The following is a 19,573-nucleotide window of genomic DNA, read 5'->3' as shown; positions in this document are numbered from 1 at the left end:
GCAGCAGAAGCAGTGACCTAGACCTAGAGACAAGGCTGCGATATTTCTAGAGCCATAATGCAGGACAACAGCATTCCCACCTTCTGGGCCTGAGCAAGGTGAGCTGGACTCGGCCCTAAGCTGCCTGCTAGCCACCTGGTCCCCAGCCCTTAAGCATGAGCCACTACAACCTTCCCAGGCTGCCTGCTGGATGTTCCCAGGCTGAAGTTTGCCCTCAGAGGCAGGGCAGTGTCTGCAAACACTCACTGCGTCCCAGGTTGGTGGCCACATGTTGAAGCACTTCTATCTGTTTGATGGCTTCACGGCGGGTGAAGTGCACGACCAGCACCCAGTAGCCTGAGGAAAGATCTTGCAGTCTGGAAGAAGAGAAGGGCCCAGAAAAGGTTAAGTGAGGGCTTTCTTACCCCCATCCCAATTGCTGCCCAGATAGTTTCCCCATGCTGAGACGAGCCCCTGCAACATGCTACATGCATGTCCACAAGCAAAGCAGAGTGAAAAGCATCTAAGCACATGCAGGAAACCCAGAGGCAGGCTCAACACTTACCCATAGAGCAGAGCATGGTCCAGATGTTCACAGAGCCGCTGCAGGACCTTGTCATGGTTTCTGATGGCTGGCGTCTCATCTTCACAGGCAGCAAAGTAGCTCTGCAGCTGCAAAGAAGAGAGACAATGGATGAAACACCCCAACAGAGGAGACAGTTGGATATGCTGACACTCACAGGTAGCATTGCTGACACTCACATACAGCATTAATATTTTTTTTCCCCCTCTCTTAGCTTGCAGTAACCTTGATGCAGGTTACTTACAGGGTGCAGCAGTTGGTTTTAAGAGAACTGTATGGCAGTAAATTATATAGAGAATTTAACTCACTGAGATCCACGCACAATTCAGGGACATGTCAGCAGCACAGCCACACAAACACCATCCCCGTTTGCTGAGCTGGCAGGCTGGGCTGCACAGCCTCCTCCTTCACAGCTAACACTACAGCAGTGCAGCCATTGCCAAGTGGTTCAGAACAGAAATCAGTCAGGGCTCTGGGCTTTGCTCCTGACTCTGCTGCAAGTCCCCTCCTAGGTCTCAGGGTCCTGCCATGGGAAACCCTGGGCTAGGAGAAACCTTGCTTCCAGGTGCAAAAGTTGATCTGAGTCCAGCAGAAGGAGGGGAGGACAGGTTGCTGCTGTCACATCACCCATGGGCAGTTCTTACCAAATAAAGTCTGCTTTGTTCTTCCCAGATAATCACAATGGACCTAAGCGATCCATCAGCGAGTCTGCAATCAGCAGGACAAAGCTGGCAAGAAGTAACACAGCACCTGCCTGTTTCACCCACTGCTGCACACGTGCTGTGTGCCATATCTGGGTGACACCCCGTGCAATTCCAGCATCCCGGGAAGAGACCAAGGTTTTCTTGTCACAGACGGCTTCAGTAACCGCTGAGATGCTGGGGATCGATGCCAGGCAGCCAAGAGCTGCCCCGGTCCTCCCAGAGTGTCAGGGGCAGGCTGCAAGGGACTGCCTGGCTGCCGGGGACATGGAGGGAGCAGAGGCACAGCCTGCTTAGGCAGTGCGGATGAAGACAAAGGGACAAAGGCAGCCCGATTCACCCCGATCCCTCTGTGTGGCATCACCACTAGGCACGACATCATCTGGTTGCTGCTTTCTCAAAAATCTGGGTGGCTCGACTCATCTCCAGTTAACCCATCCACAGCTGCAAGGGGTTGGCAAAGCCAGCTCTGAGGTCCGTGCTGGCCATGCACTCCGCTGACAACAGTCCCAGAGGGTTGATGAGGCAAAAACTACTTTTTGTTTTTGCAAAATCAGCCACTAGAAATCCCCTTACACACATATTCCTTCCCAGGCTTCTCCTGCCCCTAGAGCTTAGAGATGTATTTAGGTCCCTGTCTCAGACACGCCTGGCATTCAGGCAGAGAACGAAGGAGTTACTCACCCAGGACGAAGCCTCAGCTGCATAGGCCACGTTTATTTGCTCTGGTTGGCAATGGTTCAGCTGAGCCATGACAACTCATCACCTACACATACCTTATTTTGGCACCTGATACCTCTTTGCCAAGCCTCACCAGTTACATGTTAGATTCAAAGAAATAAAAATATGCACAGAAGAACATGTTTAGAGGTGTCCTTTCCAAGTCACGGGTTTCTATCAAGAAAACCGCGCTGCTCCAACAAGCTGGAAACTTCCTTGTTTTTGTAACACCTGCATCATCTGCTTCCCAGCGCGGTTCTCTGGCTTCTTGCAGCCAAGGGGTTTTGATGAGGACTCCAGCACAACACCCATGTGCTCACAATTTTCTCCAGAAATATACAGGACAGAGCCTTCCTACCCTGATCTGAACAGAAGACAGTTTGTGCCTCATCTGTGAGAGCGCATGAAGCAGTGACCATGACCACATCAACCACTGCTCGGTGGTGATTCAGCCCATCTGCAGCTCCCACATCACCAAAGTGAGCCCTGTTCTGCCAGTTACCAGCAACCCTTTAGTACTCCAGCAAGAGCAGGTGAGATACTGCAGGCTCCATATAGAGACAAAAACAAAGTTTATGTTCTATAAAACTGGATGGTGTTGTGCTTGTCAGGTCTGACTTGTCCCCAGAAACCAGAAACTGGTTTATCCTCCTGAATTACTGCTACAGCCAGAGCAGCTCTTTCAGAAAATCATCCAGTCCTGATGTGAAACTTACCAAGGGGCTAGCGAAAACCCTCACAGCACCTGGGGAACTGTTCCAACAGCACTGCTAAAAATATGAATATATCAGGCTGGGAGCGGGGCGAAGCTAAAAGATCTTTAATCTCTGTGGAGGAAGGCAGCTCTTAGGTAAGATGGGAGAGCCAGGCGTGTTCCTGCACGGAGCTGGTCCCAGCCCTGACGTGGGAAAGAACTGCTGAGCTGGAAGAATCACAGCCAGATTCCCTCATCTGATCGCACAGCACAATTCATCTGTCCCAGTCCCACCAAGAAGATAAATGCCCCGGGGAACACAAAGCGCGATAATGCAGAGCCAGCCATAGGTGCACAGACTCTCACTACACCCAGGCGAGAGCCAATGCATTCTAGCTCAGCAGCTCTTCAGCTCTTCCACATTTTAGAGGAAGAAGCTGTCTCAGAAGATTTACAGTATTAGTAGGCAGCCCAGGTCCAAGCAAGGAGGAGAATGGCCTGAAATCCCACTATTCAAGAACTATTTCAGGAGCTATCTGCAATCAGCAGTTTTAAGCACATTCCTTCCCACAGCAAGGACACTTGAGGAGGAAACAAAATGTAAATTTAGAGCCATATCCCCCAGGCGATGGGTAAACGAGCCATGAGGGATCACAAAGGCTTTCACACGTAAGCCTCTGTTTGATTTGGGGGCACGGGATCCTCCTCCAGCCCCCTGGAGTCAGGGATGTGGCTTTTCTACACTATTTGGAAAGAAATGCAAAATAGAAATCCCTTCTTTCATCCCCAGGTTCGTTCTGCCATACATACTATCAACACAGAGTGCTCACACACTGCATGTTCTCCGAGAGCTGCCTGGAATGGAGAGTCACTAAAATATCCCTTTTTGGGGAAACAGAGGCAGGAAGGAAAGCCCCTGCCTTGTGGGATGTGAGCCAGGAACTGAAGGCAGAAAATCCTGGCTTGTCCCAGCCACGCTGTTGCCTATGCAGAGGGCTAGGGCACCCTCTGCTGCGGGTCCTCCTGCTGCACTGCGGCCGCAACGTCTGTTTGGGGTTTTTCTGCAGGCTCTGTGCTCACTTGAGGCAATGCAGCTGTGGGGGACAGCTAGGGGAAAAAGAATTAAAATAAAAGCAGGCCTTACATTAGCTTACCACATCAGTGGGGAAAAACAAGGCGCCACTCAGGCAGGCGCTGTGCACACAGCTCGGGGAGGTCATCGCAGAGGGAACTCTGAGCTCTGCCACCAGCTGGATGAGCTCCCCTTTACAGAGAGATTCCGTGCAGAGAAAGAGATGAGCGAAGAAGCACTTCCTCTTTTTCTTTCCTTCCTTCCCCAAAATAGCCTAGATCTTTGTTACAGTCCTTCCCACAGCCAGTTCATGGTTTCCAGCTCTCCAGCTCCTACATGGACTGACCAGCTCCTGTCAGCAGCAGAGGTTCAGCACACGTCCCCTTGCAAACCGCTGCCAAACCCAGGGGATTGTCCCATCTCTGCATCTCCGAGTGGTGAGAAGCAGCTGGGTATTTCTGGAAAAATTGTTTTCCATTTCTTAAAAAAGCTGAATCTTCCCCCAAGAAAGGACCTAAGTTTTTAACGGATGATTCCACATTATATTAAGACTCAGTGCTACCTTTACCCTCCCTCCTGCCCCAGGAGTCAACGTCGCTGGCAGCACTGTTGCAACAACGCTGGTCTTGCTTCATGTAGGTTAGGGAACAGGAGAACTCTGCACGGCTTTTTTTTGGGAAGTCAGAGGCCAAGCACCAACCTGCAGCGCACCCACTGCCGACTTTTGCTCATTGCAATGTCCAGAGCAAACCCACCCCAAGCAGCCCCCGTCCAGTCCGTGCCATGTCAGGAGGCAGAAGACGAGCTCGTGTGACTGCCTGGTGCACCATCACGGGGCCACGGGGTGCTGTGAGCAGGAAGCAGGCACGTGGTGGCTCCTCCCGGGGCGATTTGAGTGCTCTGAGTCACGGCCGCGTCTGAGCTGCTGCTTGTGCCAGTGCAGGGAAGCGCACCGAGGGGTTGCTCCTGCACAGAGCTCTGCCACCGCGTTCTCCAGGCAGCATGGCATCAAGGGATAGGGACATTTCTACTGCGTCCCCTGAAGAAAACAGGGCCAATGGCTTGTAGCCCCAAGCAAAGGACACGCACAGGCTGCTGGAGCACAATGAGCCCCAGAAAGAGATCAGCAGGAGGGAAAAAAACACACAGACTGCAATGCAGCTGGTTTGCCCTGCTCCAAGCCCTGCCTGCTCCTTGTAGCACGGGTCTTCTCACCTCCTGATCTTCATATCATCGTCCCTCATCCTTGTCCCTGTGTGTCTATCTCTTCACTTGGGCACATCTCCAGCCTGCCTCCCGGCCACACGATGTGCCCAGGCGGCCTTAACTGCACAGCCAGGGAGCTGGGTTTTGCACAGGGTGCCCAGAGAGAGCGCTGAGTCCCCACTGAGCTCCCACGGAGGCAACAAGACGGAGCAAGCCCTGGGATCTCCGGGGTGGAGCCAGCCCTGTGGCGAGGGTGGCGAAAGGCTGCGACTTGCAGGAGCTGATCGGGAGGCGTCTTCTATTTGGAAAGACACACACAGAGGAAAGGTACGACGAAATTGCGAATGAACTACAAAGCAAACTGAAGAGAAGCAGCAAAATAGCTATTTCGTATGTTTGCTCACTAGTTGAGTCTTGACGCAGCATCCCTGTCATGCCAGGCCCTGAAGACACCGCATTTCAGAGTGGTGACAGTAGTTTGTGTCACCTGGGCCATTTTATAGCTGGCTCCAGATGCAGAAGGCAGGGGAGGGCCAGGCTTCCCACAGAGAAGCACCAGCCAGTCCTTCCATGGGAAGATGCGCTGTGTGTCCACTGCCAGCACTCGTTTCCGAGCTGAGGAGCAAAATCTGGTTGCGTCATTTCCCAGAGCACCTGGCCTGCCCCAAATCCAACTAACCTGAGATCTGCACAAATTCAGACCACAAACATTTCGGTGCAGGCCACGGACACGTTCTCCACCCCCCCTAGGATGGACGTTCCCATAACCTGACACCAATTGTGCAGCACAGGGAGGGGTGCTGGGACACTACCCTGAAAAAATGGCAGAGGCATGAATATTGCAGGGGGCTGGAAAGTACCAGCAGGGTGTGAGGGGCACAGCACGCTGTTGTTAACACTTACCTGTGACCCTGCAGGTTTTCTAAAATGCAGATACATGTGGGGATGCCCTGAGAGATGGTCTGTTTAAACCTACTTCCCTACCAAATGAAAAATAAAGCTTTGCACCACCACAGCAAGCAGCTCTGCTCCAACACAAACAGCCTGCATTGAAAAATGCCACGCTAGGAACTTGCCTGCTTGCTAGAGCTGGACAGCACAGCGTGCTCGGAGCTGTACGCGATATGTAATGCGCCTCCCTACCTCCGAGTTACCATGCATTTATCTGCTGTGTTTACTTCTCCCCTGCAAATTGCCATAAAACACAAACAAACAATTTGAAACCAAGCTCTCCCTAATCACTGCGTGGTGGATGGACCTGTTCGGGAAGTGGTGATCAAACTCCAGCTCTTCACATGTGAAGCATCCACAAAGCAGCTCCCTGACATACCTGGGCAGTGAGAAGGGCTGGAGCCAGGAGCACCAGGAAGGAGACAAGCAGTAAGGTTAAAAAGAATTTACCAAGCACAACGCTCCAGCAGAGCATTCATCTTGGGGGGTTCTGGTGAGAAGCTTTTCCCCTCGGCCCCTCTGCACCCCAAAACCAGGTGGGTGCCACGATGAATGGCCGAAGCCTCAGGCTGAGGACTCATGCAGCACACGGTGCCCTGCAAACGCCTTGACTCTCAGCCCGGGGCTATTTATAGACATTCCTGCAGCCAAAATAAGTGCTGTCGGCATCCAGAAGGCATCCCTGCGATCCACCAAGAGCGTCTGTCAGCTTGAGACCACTCCGCAGCCCATCGTGTCCGCTGGTGTTGCAACAGCGTGGAGCAAAACCTGCTGCTGCAAACCGGTTACCGAAGCTCCTCCTGAGCCCAAGTACTCAAGGCTGGCAAGATAAACACACTCGAGAAGAAGGCAGAGCAGAAGGGTGTTTGTCCAAAGGGAAAGGAAAGCTTATTGGAGTGGAGGGGGATAAAGGAAGAGCTCCTGCTGCACCTCATCCCATTGAGGAGAGGGTGGATTTAATTGCTGTTTATTAATCAAGAGTTGATTGTAAATGGCATGTTTTTTGTAGTAATACGCCACACCCCACGCTGGCACACACAAGAAAGGATGTTCCTCGCAGGATTTTATAGCCTACTAACTGCATCAGCTCTCAAGGCCCATTTGCAGTGTTCTCATAGCGCAAGGTGAGATGCCAAAAACCCCACCGGTCAGGTCCTCCCCTCTCCATCCCTGCTTTGCACTGGTTACCCCAACAGAAGAAGGGATCTGCAGTGTTTGTCAGGCTGAGGAATAGTTCTGATGCGTCGGTAGCTGTTTGACAGACAATGTTCTTAAAGATGCCGTCACCTCCTGGAATACTACAGGAAGACACTGTGGAGAAGGAAACACCCAGGTCCTTCGTGAGTCCTGACAAGGGCTTGCTTCTTGATGCAGGGCCACGGAACCATCCAGGTAATGCACTCAACCCCGAGGTCCACGTGGAAGGAGACCCACAGCACCCCAAAAAATGCATCAGCACTGCCCCTTGAGCCAAGTTTCCAGGAATGGCTGCGAGAACAACACCCACTCACGCCTCGCAGCCTCCATGTTATGCTGAAGCCACAAAATTGCTCTGGCGTTTGATTATCCTCCTCTTGAGAATGTCATCAGCAAGATCGAAGGAGTCTTCCTTGAGTCCTCGTTTCCTGGGATTTCTGGCATTTAGATCAAAATGTCCTTACCTCCTGTGTCTGCAGGTAACCCCCTGCAGGGACCAGCACCACTCTCCTGAATAAACTGAGTGAGCCGAGCTGCGGCAGCTACGCAGGAGCCCGTTCTCCAAATCGAATCGTTCTCGTGGTGGTGCATTGAAACCTCTCCAGCACTCCCACAACCTGACTGAAATCCAGTCTCCGGACCCGCCTGCACTATTCACGGCTGGCCACAGTCCAGCCAAGTCTTTACCTCCCCTCCTCACATCTGGCTTGCAGACACTTCACTAGCAGCTTTCCAGCACCAAGCTCGTTTCCCTTGTTCTGCTTGGCATTTCCCTGGCAAGACAAACACTGAAGAAGAAAAGCAAACCGACCCATTGGGCAACCCCTTGCATTCCTCCAGCTCAGCTCCTACCCCAACCACTGCACTCGCTGTATGGGAAAGGCAAGGGATGCTTCCAAGCCCCACTTTCCCAGCCACAGCACAAGGACTGGCAAAGGGTTTTCCCCATTTGCAAGGAAGCAAAACAAAAGGAACACCACAAAGCAGCAAGCAGGCAGCCAAAACATAACACAGATTGCTGCAGCCTTCTTTCTGCCTCCATTCCTGTCCTCCTGCTACCTTCCTGAACGTCTGGAAAGAGCTCCTCCGATCTATCAAGGAGGTGGCTTTCTTTGCAGGCAGTGTTTTGGAGATGCAAACCCTCCGCAAGGCTCCGAACCTCCCCAAGCCTGCTCCCAGCACCTGCCCTTCCACCGCACTGCTCAGCTGGCTGGGAGCTGGGGCACGTTACTGGGCAGCACAGCCCTATACAGCAAGGGCAAAACCCCATGGTTTCCCGTGAATGCAGCCTAAACGCTGCCTAAAAATGTGATTAAAAACTTCTAATCAAGGAGACAGCTCTGGGTCTTGGCGTGATGTCTGCAGCTTCACCCACAGCAGTTCACCCTCAAGAAACAAACCTGGAGCTCCAGCCCCAAAGGAAGAGGCATCAGCAAGGGACAGGACAGACACTGAAGATGGATAAACAAAGACAGGCACAATCAGCTCTCTCATGCCTGCTCAGGAGAGTACAGACATACATGGCAAATGGTAAAGGGGAGGCCAAACTCCTCTGCAACCTCCGTACCACCTACAGAAGTGGGCTGAATTTCAAGGCAGGGATGTTGGTCTGCTGCTCCCTTTACCAATCAAGACAGAAACCTGTACAACACAACTTAGAGCCCAGAAACTTCAGCTCTGGCAGGATGTCCTGGGGGCTGCACACGTGACCTGACTCAACATTTCTTACAGACAGCTTCCAGACCAGCACTGGCCTCAGAGCTCGGCTTCCCACCCTGCACTCAGCACCCCCTGCCTGGGTGCTGGCACTTCCCTGACGAAGCACATGGGATGATGCACATGCATCAGCACCTTGAGGCACCGCCAGTGTTGCTGGAGCAGCCATAAGAGAAAGCATGCTCGTGATGTGCAGAGACAGAAGCCTGAAAGAGGCAAAGCTGAAACCCACAGGAAGGATGCTTCGTGTCTAGAAATATGGAGCTTTGCGGCATTTGTCCAGCTGAGTGCAACCCAGTAAGACTGTCACCTCCTGCGACACGTACACTTGGCAGCTCCCACACCCCAAAGGCTTTTTCCAGGGTTTTCCGTTGTTTGAGGTTCATTCTTTCTGCAGTGGTGAGCAGGGAGTGGGCGCAGAGCTGGCTAGCAAGGCTGGAGGGAAGCTACCTGCCAGCGGTGCTTTTTGTCAGACGTGGCCAGCAGAGCCCTTGGGACTGCACACAGCTGCTGAGGAACAGGATCCCCGTGTTAGCTGAAGGCGGGCTGAAAGGTCACATGCTCAGCACAACAGAAAACAGATTTCACAGGAAGGAAAAACAAGTCCAGTTGGTAAACACACTAAAACAAGTGAGCACAGGGGGTTTGTGCCCTGTAACGCTGCTGCTCTCCCAGATAGCTGCTGCTTACTCACACTCCAGGCATTCAGCGCTTTGAATCTCTCCCTGCAGACAAAGTCTTCTGGCACAAAGTTACTTGGGTTACTCCTATTGGACCAGGGTATCAGAAGTGGGAAAAGCTGTAACCACTCAGCAGCCGTGTCACGCTCACAGAATTCATGAAATCGGAGGCAGGCTGCCTCAGAGGCATGGTGCATTGCTCCTTCTACAAAAAACCTGGCCTTCCGAACCAACTTCTCTCTCAGCAGAATGCTTTGTGCTAGCAGGAGAAGAACAAACAGATTTTTTCCCCCAGAAAAAAGGCTATAATAGCCTTGTCCATCAGCAGGTCCTGAGCTGATTTTGAGAAATGCCTCCCCTTGGCATAAAGAGTCAGTTTTGGTACCAAAAAATCCAATCTTCTTACCAGGTTGTTGCTGGCAGTTGTATTATCACCAGGCCTGTGCCAGGACACATTAGGAATTTTGAGAAAAAAGCCCTGAAATACTCACGGGGCCTCACTGCTGCACTCTCAGCCGGACCACAGCAAGCAGCTTTGTTTGCTCACCAAGCAGTGGCAAAGCCCTTAGAGGACACCCAAAACACACAGAGCATCAGTGCTGCGAGCATTGAAGCACCTGAGGGATCCTCGTGTATTCGCAGCTCCACAAAATCATTGCTGGCTTCAGCAAAGGGAGATCGAGCCCCGTCCTTGTGCTCTGGCAGCCGGTGAGCCTGGTACAGGTTTGCGAGCAGGAGCGCTGCGCACGGACAGGCATCAATTCCTGCTGCATGCTCCCAGCAGTGACAGCGGATGTGGCTTGGAGCAAACACAAACGAGCGAGAGGAAATACCCTGACAGAGATAAACCCCTGTGGTCTTACCGCCAGCGAGGTGCCCCTCAACAGGAAGCAGGAGGCAAGCTGCTCTTCAGGCTCTTTCGCATCTCCAGAACTGCCACCTCGGTGTCATGGCAGCTTGGCTAAATCAACGCACCCCCCAGAGGTGGGTGCATCCCCTCTGCGTTTTGGGGAGGGATGCTCCACGCCAGCACTACCTGCTCCTCTCCAGGATGGGGGGACCAAGCCGTGCCCAGATCTTCCTTCCCTCGCTGCGCAGGAGATGCCACAGAGCAGAGTTCAGGGAGCCTGGGGGGCTGCAATGGCATTTCACTGGTACGGAGCTGAAAATCAGATGTGGAGACAGGCAGAAATGGCACAGCATTAATTCACTGGCACCCCGGCCTGTGGGGAGAAGTGGAAACTTTCCCAAAGTCATGCATAAACGGAACAGAGCCAGAGCTTCTGGCAAGAACTCTTGCAACATCGGCAAAAAAAAACACTCCACCTGATTGACATGCACCAAGGATCAGCTGTTTGTGGTAATGTGTCCTTCAAAGCCACAAAGAAAGCCTGAAAAACAGAGAAGAGCCCCAGAATCTTGGATTTTGAGCTCTTTATGAATTTTGTTCAGCTCCCCGAATTGGCAGCAATGAGCGTTGTTTAAGAACTCTGCGTTCTGGCCACCTAACCACAGACAAGGCAGCAATAAGTCTCTCCTTAACCCTCTGCAACGTCCAGGACAGCACAGAAAGCCAAACAAAGAACAAAAAACGTTTACGCTACCAGCTTCAGCGTGGATCAGGTCATCTGTGATAACTCAGAGCTACCAGGAGATGGTTGGCCAAGGATGGGTATGAAGCTGTCAGCATTTCTAGTGTGCTTATCACAGCAAAAGTTCAGCTGCAGCGCTCGCCCTGCTGCTGCCACTCACAGCAACATCTGCTAGAGGAAAAGTAGTCCCAGAGCGGACAGGGGTCTGCACCCCTCACGGAAAGGATGCATCCAAGGGGTGAATGCACACCCAGCCAAAACTTGACCGTCTGCAGCTTTTGCCTCAATAAATCCCTCACTCATTAAAGAAAATAAGAGCTAGGCATCAAGTCGCACAGTAATTTGTGCTGGAGCACAGCCCTCTTAGCAGGGTGAGGGAGCACTGGGTGGGGAAGGGGAAAAGAAACAGGCACAAGACAGAAGTAATGAGCGCCACAGGGCGATACTGTCCATACAACCAGAGCAAAAAGCATCGCCCTCCGAATTGTTTTATTTCGGTCAGAGAGGACAAGCTATAGATGGGGAAATCAAGGCTGTCCTCACACTTCTCCCAGGTGTGTGTTTGAATCAAAGCAGGGACCCGACTCGCCAGTGCTGAGCTCCCCCAGCCCCTCCTGAAGCCTTCCTACATCTCTCCAGCTAGAGGGACAATTTATGAGTCTCTAAATTTGATGTTTTGCCTCTCTCTTGGCCGCTGAGGCCTGACCTTTCACCTCTGCTGTCAAGGGTAGAACTACCCCTGATCTCCGAGGTACGGTGGAAGCGCATGATCAGGCCCTTGGGTATCACATGGAGAGACCCGCGGGTTTATAATTATCCTCTCCGAGGAGGTTTGCACCCCTATTTTTCCAGCTGATGTTCTAGCCCTCAGATATTTCTACATATTCCCAATCACTGAGGTTCAAGGGATTCACTTGTGTGGAATCAAAGCATTTTTTCTGCTGTCCATTTGTACAGAATTTACTCACTGTGCTCCTGGAATTCAGAAGCGCACCCGGACCTGCTTCAAGCGATGGTGGCACAAGAAACCAGAGCAGCTCCCTGTGGCATGGGCCCTGCGCAGCCCTGTGCTGCTGCTTGTTGTGCTCCCCGTCTGAGGCAGAAGGAAGCTGATGAGCATCTGGATGGTTTTCCTTGTGCTACTTAGAAAAAACACGCTTTCTGCTGCTACTCAAAGGCAGCTATGGAACCAAGTATCTCAGCCTTCAGTGCTGGTTTGCTTTTGTCCCAATTCCATCCAGTCTCAAGGCGAGGTCTCTTTCTAAAGCAACTTGACCACTGAGCATCCACAAACTCTTCCTCAGGTCTGAAGCTAAGAGAAGAAAGCCTATTATTTGGCCAAAAAGCATTGCAGAAAGGTGCACACATTGTCACAAACACATCCAAACCCTCTGCTCCACAAATCAAACCTGCAACAACAGCAAGAGTAAGGAGTGATCTGCCTACACAGCTAGAAAGCTTTTGAAATCAGAGGTAATACTTGGAAAAGTCTCCACACCTCATGACACAACCCCAGCAACCAGGAGTCATTACTCAAGAGGCAGGGAGCAGAGGATGAACAAGATGAGGATCTCCCAAAGCACAGCGAGGGTGTGGGAAAGGCGTACCTGTTCTAACCTACTATCTTATTCTTCCCACTAACACAGAGAAAAGAAAAATGTCAGAGAGTCAAGGGATGAAGACAGGAAAATGCTGGGAAAAATTAGCAATTCCATTGCTGAAGGGAAGCAGTCTCCCTGAGGAAGCAGAATTGCATCCCGGGGTAAAACACAGGGGTGTGCCAGTGCTGGACTTTTGCCATGTGGTTGAACTTGGTTTCACTGGGATGGTATTAATAGGTCCATCAGCCTGGTGTCTCCTTCATTTCCCCGAGCTTTCCTACTTGGAACTGAACAGGAAAGCAAACTGGCACGACTGAAAAATCCAAAAATCCCTCTTCGTTGCTGGACCAAGACAGCAGTTGGCGGAGATCAGTGCAGGTCAAGGCAGAGATGTCTTGGCAGAGCTGTAGACAAGGAGCCTTCCTCAAGTAATACAATAATAACCAAAAAACCCACCATGTTGATTTTACAGCATTTCCAAACAAGGATCCCAAAGATTTTCTTTGTAAATAAATTATTTTCTTTGTAAATAAATTATGTCCAATGTAAATAAATTGTGTCCAACAAATCCTGAGCGGAACCTAGTGTATCCTTACGGACATGGGGAAACTGAGGTAGCAAGGTCAGAGCTACAGAGTATCACAACAGAGCTTGGAGCCAGATGAACATCCCATCATTTCCAGGTAGATAAGAGATTCACCCTAAAAATTAATGTCCTCTAAAAATTAAGGATGGAGACCAGAGGACAGGCTCACCAACAGAGGAAAAGAGAGAGGATGGGAGAGGTTTGCACATCCATCCTACATCCAGGAGGTAATATCAAATCATCCCTTCCTTAATTGTGCTGGAAATTCACTCACGATAGTCTTCTTGTAACAAGTTTTCATGGATGAATCTGTGTCAGGACATGTTGCAGATCACAGAAAAACACCAGTTTCAAAAGGCAGCAGGAACCCAGTAACTGGAGAAATATCAGCAAGTCCAGAAGGCCTCCTTTCCTCCAGAATGTGGGATGAAAACTGAAACAACTGCCTTCACTCCCCCCAGCACAGCTTGCGGTCGCTGGCCTTTCTCTGAAAAGGCCTGAGCTCACATTTGGGCCAGGAAGGACAAAAAGCAAGGCCTCAGCCCAGAACTTCCCACTCTCGTGACTGCCCCAGACACAGAGGAGGTCCCCTGGAAAAGGGAAACCCCAGCCTGGGATTGGGAGCCCCGGGGGGAACCCCAGCACGTCCCTGACAGTGGGGACGCAGAGGAGGTCCCGGGGTGACCCCGGCTGTGTCCCTTTAGGGGGTGCAGGAGGGGTGACCAACACCCCCCCTCTGCCAGGGGCCGCCCCAGCCCCACCGACTGGGTTCCTCGGGGGTGTCCTTGGATCCACGGCACCAGCAAAAAGGATGCCTCCGACCCCAGACCCCCAGCCCGGGGGTCCCTGGGGGCATCCCCACACAGAGCAACCCCTAAATGCATTCCCCCCCCGGTCCTGTCACAAAGCGGTGACCCCAGACCCGGGCCTTGGGCAGGGGCGGTCCCGCAGGGATGTCAGCGATGTCCCGGGGGGGGAGACCTCCCCCCGGCCCCCCCGGCCGCAATTTAGCCGGGGGGGGGTGCCCATGGCCGCCCCACCGCCCACCTTCTTGACGGAGAGGGAGATGTTCTCCAGGATGCGGTCCTTCACCTCCGCCGGCTCCATGGCGCCGGCGCCCGCCGCCCTCCGCCGCCTCGCCCGCCCGGCGGAGCCCGAGGGCCGGGCCGCCCTCCGGGCCCTCTCGCCGCCCCGCCGCCCCCCGCCGGCCGGCTCCGTCCTGCCGGCTGCCCCGGCCCGGCCCCGGCCCGGCCCGCCGGCTGCGGGGTGGCGGCCGCCGCCGCTGTTCAGCGAGCCATGGCCGCGCCGGGGCCCCTCACGGCGAGCGGGGCCGGCAGGGAAGGAGGGAGCGCAGCGGGGCCGGGCCGCACTCGTGACGGCGCCGAGCTCCGCCAGCAGCTGAGGTCAGGGGGGAGGAGAAGGGCCCGGCCCGCCCCAATGCCGCCGCCCGCCCCCGGGAGCCCGGCGGGGCCGCCCCCATCCCCCCAAATGGCGGCCCCGAGGAGAACGGGGCGCGGGGAGGTGGCAGCGGGTGCTGTGAGGGGAGGAGGGGGAGCAAGGAGCTGGTGCGGGGTCCCCGACGGTCCCCCCCCCCCCCGACACGAGGGGGGCGGTCGGGTGAGGGGAGGCGGGGGGCGGCGGTGCTGGGCACGGTGAGGGGAGAGGGTGAGGGGAGAGGGTGCTGGGACCCTCCTGAGGCTGGGCTCAGTGAGGGGGCACAAGGGGGCAGTAAGGACCCAGTGAAGGGGACGTGAGGAGCGACTGCGTTGGGCCCTGTGAAGGGACTTGTGGGGAGAGGGCACCGGGTCCCTCGTGGCCCTGGCCTCAGTAAGGGGACGTGACGGGAAACGGTGTTGGGTGCAGGGAGGGGAGATGGTGTTGGACCCAACAAGGGGACGTGAGGGAGATGAGGGGTACAGGGTGACAGTGCTGGGTCCCGTGCAGCCCTCCGAGGGGACTTGTGGGGAAGATGGCATTGGGGGCCCAGTGAGGGGTCAGGGGGTGGGGAGCGTTGTGCCCCCCAGTCTGGGGACACAAGGCAAGGTGGCTGCCAGACCCCCTGCATGCACCACGGCCTTGCTGTGCTTCAGGGCCTGATAGGGGCCAGTGTCAACAGAAAGTGACGTTTTGTGTCACTGCTTAGTGATGTGAAGGAAAAACTGCAGTCTACATAGCACCCAACCACCAAGGGCCAAAGCAAAGCTTCCTCTCGTCCTGCAGCAAGCATCTCTAGTAAAAAAAAGGTAAATACAGGATCCCACCTCTGCTCTGCTAAGGTTTGTGCACATGGTCGCTTGGCATCTTGAGGCCTAAAATGGGCCAGATGAGTGTCACTCAGGCCAAAGCTGTGTGGGCCCCTGCCTGCCACCACCACAGGGGGTCAGGCTAAGGGTCCCAATGAAAAAAGCATCAGAAACCATTGGCTATCTCCCACTGCTGTTCAGCAGCCTTTTAATACCAGCCCATCAACACATTGACGTCATTGATCAATGTGGTGGGCCCTGGTAGGAGCCAAAAGCACTCATACAGCTGATCATCAGTATTTAGACAAGGAAATTTGTCAAGACAAGACTGCAAATGCTGCTACAAGCAGCAGCTGTTTGGGAGGGCTGGGAACAAATAAATACAAACCCCAATAGCCATCATGGGACAGAGTGAGGAGTTGGTGCAGGGTGCAGCAGTTAAGCCTCCCTTCCTAGGAAGGGAGGATAAAGAAATAAAAAATAAAATTAGTAATAAACCCTCATCTTGAGATTCAAGTGAAAGGCTCTGATGCTGGGGCTGCAACTCGAGGCTAGCTTATTGCTCTTGCAACATTCAATGCTAATAACTGAAAATGGAACTGAAAGTAAAAGCAGTTAAAAAAGGAAAAGCCAGCAGTTCTCCACAAGCACATTCCCTGCACCATTCACACCACTTCCTCTGTAAATAACCTGCTGGGAGGGAAGGGATGGGCTGAGCCAGAGCTGACGTGCCAGGTCAAACCTGGCCTTTCCTGCAGCTGCTACGGGAACAGCCCAGCCAGTTTAACAGCTTTGGAAACCGTGGGAGAAACTCCCAGGGAAGGAAAGAGAGCGCAGTTCATATGCACTTGGGTTAAAACAGAGCCAAAGCATAGAACTCTTATTTTCTTGGCTCCCCCCAAGCCCACCAGCAGCAGGAGAAGCAGAATCAGTGCACCATGCAAGCCCCAAAAAGGATCAGAGCTTGTGACTGTAGATTCTCAGCACACAGGGAAGGAAGCGAGGGCTCTCCAGCTGAATGTTCACAGCCAGAACAAGGTAAGCTCACGTGGGACACTCACGTGGGACATTACAGAGGGTCAGAACCCCACTAAAAAAGTGCACACAGCTACTGAGCAGCAGACCTGGCCATGCAACACTTAACATATAACAGGATACTGGAGAGGCCAGCAAGCTAGTGTCAGCCCCTTTGAAGAAGCCAAACCAGAGTCAACACAATTTCATTATTTACTGGTATACTTTAGCATTTAAAGCATGATTGAGGTACAAGGAAAGCATGCTGCACAACACCAGCCAGCAGTGAAGTGCATCAGTTTGCATTCCTGATTGCTCTGAAGGCACTAGACACAGCACAGCACGTGTAACTGTAAAATCCCATGGTACAGACTTCCTGGTCTCCTACAGTTTTCCTGGATATTTTGAATGTCCCAAGTACCTGTTCTACTCCAAGCCCTTGTCCTGCTTCCCACATAAACACAAAGACGTTAGCTTTGACTGCAGTTTCTCTGTCCAGGTTTGGCATACCTGGGCCTTACAGCACTTGGTGCTCGCACCCCACAGAAGACTGCATAGCAGAGCAACGTGTTTGCAGATGCCTGTTGCATCCAGCAAGGTGACTGTGATCTCTTAAAGCTTCCACCACACAATTATGGATTTTCCATGAGAAACTCCCACAGGAGCACCTGCGTTTAAAGACGGCTCTCATTCTCCCTGCACAAGCTCTGGTGCTGTCATCCCACTCTCCCCACATCCTCATCTGCTTCCTACCCTCTTCCCATTAGATTTTCAACTCTTTGGGACAGCAGCAGGCTCTTTGCTTAGCATTTACAGCCCAAAGTTAATATGAAGAACGTTACCCAGAAAGAAGAGGAGCCATCAGGAGCTCGTCACAAAAAGACAGAAGGCCAGAATGAATCATTGAGGTGTATCTCACCTCCTACAGCAACGCGTACCAAGTACAAGATACTGTCCCGAGATATGTAACATGCCTTATCATGTATTGCAGTCATAGGGCACTGCAAGAAGCTCACCAGTAACCAGGAAGAAAATTAGAGACAAGAAACGTTTCAGAAGGTAGTAGGATAGATTTAAGGAAAAAAAAAAAAAAAAAAAAAAAAAGCACCAGTATAATTTACATTAAAAAAGGGCTGTGTATTGTGACAGTTTGCTCTTACTGAAGAGTGTGAAGAGGAGAGGTAACTCCTCCAGAGCACCAGGGATCAGAATTAGACTAGGAAAAGATAGGGAAGAGAAGGTAGATTTATCAGAATAAGTGAAGAGCAAGCCCTGCATCTCTAACATTGTGCAGGCCACAGCCCTGTGAGTGTATCTATGTTTACATAACTGGGCCCAAATGTTTGATTTTAAAACATTTCACATTTTCATTTGTTAACAAAGAGGCTTAAAACTAGTCACTCCTTTGGTAGCTGCTATTGTGAGGAATTGCAACCACCAGCCACTCATGTCCCTCTCTGCATGATTCAATGCTTTTGTTGGCAATCATAATAGTACCTGGTAATTAGTAAGCTTGGTTGTCACAGATAATTAACTAATAGTGGAGCAATCATTGCAGTTTGCTTCTGGGGGGAAGCTTCCCCTTCAGTTTACTCCAAGAAAAAAGAAGAGGTATAACAGATAATCGACCTTAACCAAATAAATCAAAAGCCAGGCTGGAGAGCAGGGTTTCCTAAATCCCATTCTGGTGACATACCTGTCCAAGAAGTGGCTCACTTGCCAAAGCAACACCAAGCACATGCTAAAACCATGGAACTACAGAGAAGCAAGGCAGTGGACCCACATGGGTGAAACTGCTGAATTCACGAGTGGTGGTTTAGTCACATTACTTCTGCTATTTTAGTGCAGAAAGTTGTGATGCAATGCTCACCTCCTTGCATCCGGCTCCTGGTCTTAATGTGGCTTCTGCACCCACATGACTACTCAAAGAAACCTTTATCTGTCATTTGTAAACTCTAGAGCACCGGGGAGTCCTTTGTGCATCTCCTAAGACATCCCATAAAAGATAACCAGCAAAAGCCACCAATTCACAGTAGGCTTTACAGTTATTGCATAGGGTCTGAACCTCCTTTAGTCATGTGTGGGGCTGCAGATGTAGAAGTGCTAATGACCCAATGGAAACAGACCTGGACCATCACAAACCCAAACTGTAACAGTGCAGTTAATTTGCATTTGTATACAGTACCAAAAGAGAGAGTATCACCTCATAAAGCAGAATGGACAAGGCTCAAGTCCTCAAAATAATTTTCAGACAGTAACAGTCTTTAGTCCTTAATTATCTTCCAAAGGAATGCAATCAACATTTTGGTCAATGTATGAATGGGGCTGTAGCAGTGCACACATTAAAACCCTTCACCTTTCCCACCCTAAGACCAGAATTAAAAGCATAGTTTTATAATTAAGTGACATAAAATAGCTCATCTATAATGACAACAGCATCACATGGAGAGCTCCAAACATGTCAGGCACATGAGGAGGAAACCACTGCACTAGAACTGCTTTGTCACAGTAACTGATTCATAACCCTTTATTTTTCTAGTGTGTCTGCTGATCTTGCAATACCATTGACTGTTCTCCAGATGCATGAGATTTAATGGTCAAAAACCTCAGTCCTTCTCTCAAGGGGAGTGCATCTGCTTTTCAAGATAAGAAAAAGGAATTACTGGTCCATGAGACAAATGTTGCGACAAATGTTGCTACAGGTTTTGGAGGAGGAAAATCCTCTTCTCCCCCTTTCCAAAACCAAGTGGGACAGCTTAGTACTGCACATGACACCTCTCTGCATCAGTTCCTATACCTGGTCTATTAAATGGCGCTAAGGAAATGGAATTATTAAAAAGGAATTTATAATTAAAATTTACATGAGGAGCTTATAGGGATAGAAATGCAAATCATTTTTCCAGCAAATAGTATTGTGGCCAAGAGCTACATTTTATATTATACCCTAACATTTTATATTTTATATATATAAAATATATATAATATATATTATATTATATATTTTATATTATACCCTACATTGTATATTATACCCTTCT

General features: G+C 51.5%; 1 protein-coding gene across 4 annotated transcripts in view; it reads right to left on the bottom strand.

The window, feature by feature from the left end:
• Positions 1-14,651, bottom strand: part of PLEKHM2 (pleckstrin homology and RUN domain containing M2) — a 30,680-nt gene extending 16,029 nt beyond the window's left edge. For all 4 annotated transcript variants that reach the window (XM_084494853.1, XM_084494854.1, XM_084494855.1 and 1 more), the window contains exons 1-3: positions 14,326-14,651; positions 545-651; positions 247-356 (exon numbers count right to left, since the gene is read on the bottom strand). In XM_084494853.1, coding sequence (XP_084350979.1) covers positions 247-356; positions 545-651; positions 14,326-14,385 — 277 coding nt within the window. In that variant the 5' untranslated portion in view covers positions 14,386-14,651. The remainder of the gene's footprint in view (positions 1-246; positions 357-544; positions 652-14,325) is intronic.
• Positions 14,652-19,573: the final 4,922 nt, after the last annotated feature.

This window comes from Aythya ferina (assembly GCF_964211825.1).
Source record: "Aythya ferina genome assembly, chromosome: 21".
NCBI lineage: Eukaryota > Metazoa > Chordata > Aves > Anseriformes > Anatidae > Aythya > Aythya ferina.
The sequence above is the reverse complement of the archived record's forward strand: the minus strand, read 5'-3'. Positions and strand labels throughout refer to the sequence as shown.